The sequence below is a fragment of the Cornus florida genome, unplaced genomic scaffold (assembly GCF_030987335.1).
Source record: "Cornus florida cultivar Cherokee Brave unplaced genomic scaffold, ASM3098733v1 CherokeeBrave_3.0.0_Hap2_Chr11, whole genome shotgun sequence".
In the NCBI taxonomy this organism is placed as follows: domain Eukaryota; kingdom Viridiplantae; phylum Streptophyta; class Magnoliopsida; order Cornales; family Cornaceae; genus Cornus; species Cornus florida.
Window position 1 is genome coordinate 43,699,275 of NW_026775581.1, and position 7,300 is coordinate 43,706,574.

The following is a 7,300-nucleotide window of genomic DNA, read 5'->3' on the forward strand; positions in this document are numbered from 1 at the left end:
GGTACCATATCATACTCATAGTTACCAAAATGTCAAGGATATTTATGAATAGATGGACAAATTAAGGACATTGACTACTCATAAGGAAAGTAAAAGGATAATTGACTTTAAAAGTCACATCACACAAGCCATTACCAATGGATCGCGTGGCTATTTGGTCCCATTTTATGTGTACGTGTCAATTTGACATTCAACGTCGTTATAGATTTATTTCAGCAGCATGGTCACTTTATCATTGCTTATATAATGTATTTATAGATAGTTAATAGTATAATGTATACCTTAGAGAGTCCCAAAGGTCCCTTTCTCAGTCTCCCTGGTCATCTAGGAAACGATGATTTCATCTCTTTTTCTTACTCTAAACCTCACTTTCTCTCTCTAAATCTATATATATATATATAATATTTGTAGTGTCCTTCACGCTTCAACACCACTCTTCTGTCGCTGATTTGAGGCCATTTCATCAGGTAACAACACGTTAAACTCCAAACTATGTTCCTTCAAATCATGGCCTCTAATAGTGCCTTTTTATATTCTAAATCATGTCTTTGATCTCACTCAATGCTTTTGAACCCGCCAAGCACGTTGTTTCTGAACTCTGAAGCTTTCTTTTTTACTTGATATGGTAAAATTCTCGTGTTTGTTTGGAACCCTATTTTCACATTACAAGAAAAAATGTACCCGCTATAATAGGATTGCCTCTGCTTTTGTGGTTTTATTTATTTATTTATTATTATTTTTATTTCCTTTATTTATTTGAAAATTCAGTTTTTGGAATTTTCTGAGACTTGGGTTTTGTTCAAAATTTATATTTGTGAAAAGGGTTTTATTGAATTTGTTTGTTTGATATTAATGGTTGAAGTATGTGGCTTTATTAAATGGGTAATAGTGAAAGGCCATTTAAAAGAGCGTTTTCTGGAAACAGTAATGGTTTTATGTTTTCTCACTATTTCATCTATTTATGATGCAATGTAGGCCTTTTCTTTGATTATCAGTTTTAATTTTTGGCAATAATGACTCTTTATGAACTTTAATCGAATGGGTAGTGTTTAAAAAACCGATTTCAATAAGGTGGTTTTCAGTTTTTACTGAAAGAAATTAGTTGAATTTCCTTGTTTGTTACTGTAAGGTGCCCAATTTGAAAACGTGTTGAACGTACCACCTATTCGGTTTTTTAAGACTTGTGACACTTTGCTTAGTTTGTGAGAGAATCCAGATGGGTAGATCCTAGATGGGTTTTGGGTATATAAGGAGGTCTTGGTCCTTCTTTTCATATATGTAAGAAGGTGTGTTCTCACCTGTATTCTTTGAAGTGAATAGGACAAATTTTAAGGTAATAATTCTTGTCTGAGCTTCAATTTGAAACAGTCTGGTTCTAGTGTTACATCATTTTCATGTACTATCTATGTCTATTTGTTTCTTTGAATGTTTCCTTGTTCTTCTATTTTCTCCATCTATTTGTTTATTTGAATTTTCTTTCCTAATGTATATATGTTTGCATTTATAAATTTAGTTCTATTTCTTGATTTTGTGGATTTTTGAGGTATTGTATGTGTGTGAAAGAGAGATTTTGGGTTCTATTAGTATAGATAGTTTGCGATTTGGCTCTTGGTTGTATGCCCTGCTTCTTTTTATCTTTTCACATAAGTTTTCCGGAATTGTGAAGTGAAAATTTTGTTGGGAAAATTCCCAAAGCTCTTCGTCTTTAGAACTTATCTCAGTCAACCAACTCTTTGTCCATTTTCTTGTTTTTGTCTACCATTGATTTTTCCCAAATAACATATTTAACTTTTTGTTTATATTTGATTTCTTTGAGCCAAAAACAAACCATCAAACCATTCATTTTCATTGCCCTTTCGCTGCACTTGCTTGATCAGTTTATATATATTAATCCCTTCTTTTTGTCTCTTGGGAAATATGACGGAGGCTGATTACGTAGGCTCATAGTCTGCATAGAAGATTTTTCTCTTTAGTAGATTGAATTGCACCTGCCTTGATGAGAATGGATGAATGAAAACTATAAATTAGCTAAGTTGTGAGGACTACCATGGTGGTGAACCATTTCTGTTAATTTTGGAGAATGACTATCAAAAAATATATATATATTTTCAATTATGATTTATGCAGAATTTGGACAAAAAACTTGATCTTGATTTATATTAATTTTGATTCATGAATGGTTTCTTCTGGATTCAATTCCATTTCCTTGGAACATCTTCCATCCATGCAGCATGTAAAAACTTTGTTTTGTGGTCCTTCCCAGTTGAATATATATATACATATGTGTGTGTGTGTGTGTGCGCCTGTGTATATTTATATATACATAAAAGGATGTGCTCTTGAGAAAAATATGTTAATATGACACATCCATTGTTTCATACTCTCGATAACAGAAAAAATGGTGAAGATCTGTTGCATTGGAGCTGGGTACGTTGGGGGACCTACGATGGCAGTAATTGCCTTCAAGTGCCCCTCAATTGAAGTTGCCGTTGTTGACATCTCCGTTTCTCGGATCGCAGCATGGAACAGCGACCAGCTACCAATATATGAACCAGGTCTTGAAGAAGTGGTGAAGAAATGCCGAGGGAAAAATCTGTTCTTCAGCACCAACGTTGAACAGCATGTATCAGAGGCAGACATAATCTTCGTTTCAGTTAACACCCCGACCAAAACCCGGGGCCTTGGAGCTGGAAAAGCTGCAGACCTGACATATTGGGAGAGTGCCGCCCGGATGATTGCTGATGTGTCGAAATCCAACAAGATTGTAGTTGAGAAATCAACTGTTCCAGTGAAAACAGCTGAGGCAATTGAAAGAATCTTGAGCCACAATAGCAAGGGGATCAACTATCAAATTCTCTCAAACCCGGAATTTCTTGCGGAGGGAACTGCAATTCAAGACCTTTTTAACCCAGACCGCGTTCTCATTGGAGGGAGAGACAACCCTGATGGGCAAAAGGCAATCATAGCATTGAAAGATGTTTATGCTCATTGGGTCCCTGATGACAGAATAATCTGCACCAATCTCTGGTCTGCAGAGCTCTCAAAGCTAGCTGCAAATGCCTTCTTGGCTCAGAGGATTTCTTCTGTCAATGCCATGTCGGCTCTTTGTGAGGCAACTGGGGCTGATGTTTCGCAGGTTTCTCATGCTGTCGGTAAAGACACCAGAATTGGGCCCAAGTTCCTCAATGCCAGTGTTGGTTTTGGTGGCTCTTGCTTTCAGAAGGACATTCTCAACTTGGTCTACATTTGCGAGTGCAGTGGCCTCATGGAAGTTGCAAACTACTGGAAACAAGTCATCAAGGTGAATGATTACCAAAAGAACCGATTTGTAAATCGGGTTGTGTCCTCAATGTTTAACACGGTGTCTGGCAAGAAGATCGCCATACTTGGCTTTGCCTTTAAAAAAGACACCGGTGACACAAGGGAAACTCCAGCCATTGATGTGTGCAAGGGGCTGTTGAGGGATAAGGCCAGCTTGAGCATATATGACCCTCAGGTCTCTGAAGACCAGATTCAGAGGGATCTGTCGATGAACAAGTTCGACTGGGACCATCCAATTCACCTCCAGCCAATGAGCCCTACCTCTGGGAATCAAGTAAGCGTAGTTTGGGATGCTTACGTGGCAACCAAGGACGCACATGGGATCTGCATTTTGACCGAGTGGGATGAATTCAAGATGCTCGACTACCAGAAAATCTTCGACAACATGCAGAAGCCGGCATTCGTTTTTGATGGTAGAAACGTAGTGAATGCAGAGAAGCTGAGGGAGATTGGATTTATTGTGTACTCAATTGGGAAGCCATTAGATCAGTGGCTCAAGGACATGCCTGCTTTGGCATAAGACTACAGTCTCATGGGGTCTAAAGCTAGAACTGGAAATTTGTGACAGAAAGTTCAAATTTTTTTTTTTTTTTTTTTTTTTTTTAAATGTTTTTCTTTTCTGCTAATGTTTGATACCTTTAAACTGCCAATCATTTTGGCCTTAGAATTATATATTTGTTGAAGTCAGAGTTGTCATATTATCCCTGCTTTTTATTTTTATTTTTATTTTTTATTTTTTATCATGTAATAAATACTTGATATGGTCTATTCTTATACTTGATCTATGAGTATATTTTGTGCTTTGTCTTCTACTTGGGAAAGATTTTAAATTTTCAAGTGGAAAGTTAAAAGGAGAAAACATTGAGAATCAGAACCATCTCAAGGATGTAAAATGATTGTAGGATTCTAAACTTCCTTTCAGTTTTGTTTTCTCAGCAGCCAAACAGCTGAAAGGTTTAATTCCATTATCTTAAACGACTTCTTTGAGACTTCAAATATAGACTAGATCAAATACAGTGGATTGTACATTTTCAACCGTCTACAATGGAACTTTACCAATGTTCCAAGACTTCGTCCATAAAATAGAACTCTCGGCCTCCCATTTTAAAAGGACGAAGATACCCTTGGCGGTAAAAAACTGTACAAAAATCTTTTTTCTATTTTTTGCACATTAATGTTTTAGATAATTAATGAAGCCTAAGCTATAGAGAAGTTTTCTGAGTAACCAATGAAAAGAAGTCCAAAAGGGTTACAGGTGACAATAATCTTATCATGACAAGAATCTTATCAGAATAAATAAGAAAAAGATGTGAAAATAATAGTAGTAGTTAAATTTCAATCTAAGAATGCGCCTTTTGTGCTTTACATTCAATCTATTTTCGGAGGTATTATTATATTTTTCGGGCAATCACCTTTTGACACTTGAGTTAAAAAAAAAAAAAAAAGAAAGAAAAAAAACAAGAATAAAACTTATATATTTTTGACAAATTTGCCCAATAAATGTTACATAATTTTGATACATTGTGTGAAATGTTGATCGACCGAAACTAATGACCTCGAGATCATATAATATTTTTTTCTATTTTCGTAGGTCCACATCAGAAATTTAGAGTTAGTGGGTAGAAATATATACATATATACACACACAACATACTAAGGAAGAAAACCTAAAATGAAATTAATGTTAACAAAAAAACATATAATGGAACTTATTTGGGCATTTGTAATGGGCATTTAACCCCACCGAAACTCCTACATCCTCATTGTGGTCAAACGAATTATGACCTGAACGTGTGAGCATTTCACATGATATCGAATCAATAATTGAACATATTTAGGAACAAAAATTTAAACAAGTCCATGTGAGATATAAACCTCTAACGACATCCCAAGTCATGAACTAGCATATTCTCTTTAGATATTCAGAGCCCACATAATGATGATCATTGGATTGGATCGGTCAAGCCCAAAACACAATGTTATCCGCCTAAAACATTAAATTAATACACTTTGTTGTAACTCCATTGACAAAAAATTTCAGGAAAAAAAAAAAAAAAAAAATGACCAATTTTGAAATTAGTAGGTAGTTGATTTAGACCTACCCAAGCCAAGTTGCAATACCAAATTGAATTCACACCAGAAAGAGTCAATGTCAGCCTTGTATTCAACTTGAGTGGCCCGAATTAGGCAAAGAACACAATGCGTCAATTTATTCATATTGCTTTAAAATAAAGAACAATAACATCAAATAAGAATGAAATAACAATGCTTTGAGTAAACTAAATAATACATCAATTACACTATGAATAAAAGTAGATAACCATGAGTAATAAAATTTAAAATATAATCTAATCTAATAATAAAAATTAAGAAGTGAAAAGTACAATAATAAAATATGTAAAAAAAGAGCTGGCCTGGTTGTTGAGATATGCGTACACACATTGACTTAAAACTGATAGTTATTCTCTTTCTACAAGTATTTACGAAACTTGTTAATTCTAAGATATAACTCAATCAGTTCGTAACGATATCTCCTCCGTGTGCACGATCACATGAAGATTAGGTTCAAATCTATATGTGTCTAGTTCCCCATAAACATAATACGTAAAGTACTCTCAAAGAAAAAATATGCAGAGGAAGAACAAGGTAGGAATATCTCTAAAGATTTAGGCTTTTCTTCTTACAGACAAAACAAATGATTGGTGACCACATATATAAATATAATATTATAGTTGTAATTGTTAGTGGTTAAATAAATATAAGAATTAAGAAATAAAATTCACCATAAATATATAATTTAAGTTATATGATAATATTCATCGTAAATGTAATTTAATTATATTATTTATTAAAATATTCATAACAGCCATTAGGTGTAAGATATTTTCTTATATTTGTGGCCCATATAATTTGTACACGTGATTTACTTCTATTTATTTGGTGATTAAATAAAATAGATATCAGATTAATATTATATTATTTAGTCAACTTATAAATTACTATTTTGGTAATTAATTATTGGAGAAATATTTTCCTATTTATTCCTTACTTTGATGGAAAGTGTAAATAAAAGTTACTAAATGAAAAACTGGTTCTCTCTCTGTCTCTATAAAAGTGCATATTCCCATCAGTTATATACGTTAATGAAATAACACGTAATGTTTATGTGTGCAAAAGGTCAAGAGAGATAAATCAGTTTCCACACTTTGATTTGCAGTTTATCACGTTATTCGTTTCGCAGAAAGGATCTCGACGATTGCCTTGATATCTACGATATTTATAATTACAGATGAAGGTATTTATATCTAACTATTTATTTATGCATTATAGGTATGTGAGAATAATGAAGTTCTAAGATTTGGAATTCATGTTTATTTGTGATTAATGATTTGCACGAATAATTAAAGTTTACATGTGGTATCAGAGCTTACGGTTTATGAACTCATTATTTTGAATAATGTTGCATAAGTTTAAATTAAAATTAAAAAATTTAATTTATTAGATTCTACGTTTATATAGACATATACAATAGCGTTCTCATGGAACTGTTTGTGCGTGATATGTTTTAATCAATTTGTTGGCATCAAATAATTAATCAAAATTGTGTGCCTCGATATTCGAACTTAAATGAATTACTGAAAATTGAATAATGATACATAGTTTACATGATAGTTTCCATATATGTAAAACAGATGCATAAATATAGTTATTAAAACAGATGCATAAATATGGGTATTGATTCGTGATCAGTGTGGGTGCATGATGGATTCGTATGATAGATCGGTGAATTTATTTTGGTTTACATGCATCGATTTCCGAGCCTATATTTTGATTTCCATAAATTGATTTCTTAGCCTCGTTGAATTGCTTGATAATTGAATTATATATATGTGCTTAATTCTTGATTTTCATGCATGGTCTAATATAAGTTAATGACAGAGTCACATTAGTACTTGACATGAAATTATAGAATAATCAT

At 33.4% G+C, this 7,300-nt stretch overlaps 1 protein-coding gene across 2 annotated transcripts; it reads left to right on the forward strand.

Annotated features, from left to right (window-relative positions):
- The first annotated feature begins 300 nt into the window (after positions 1–300).
- Positions 301–4,191, forward strand: LOC132285799 (UDP-glucose 6-dehydrogenase 1-like). 2 transcript variants are annotated; one of them, XM_059788026.1, is made up of 2 exons: positions 301–467; positions 2,394–4,191. In XM_059788026.1, the coding sequence occupies exon 2, from the start codon at positions 2,399–2,401 to the stop codon at positions 3,839–3,841; it is 1,443 nt and encodes a 480-aa protein (XP_059644009.1). In that variant the 5' UTR covers positions 301–467; positions 2,394–2,398; the 3' UTR covers positions 3,842–4,191. The 2 variants fall into 2 exon arrangements, with proteins under 2 accessions (XP_059644009.1, XP_059644008.1); XM_059788025.1 differs by lacking the exon at positions 301–467 and adding an exon at positions 1,076–1,333.
- Positions 4,192–7,300: the final 3,109 nt, after the last annotated feature.

Coding starts and splice junctions, on each gene's coding strand:
- LOC132285799 (XM_059788026.1), top strand. CDS start 2,399: ATGGTGAAGATCTGTTGCATTGGAGCTGGGTACGTTGGGGGACCTACG.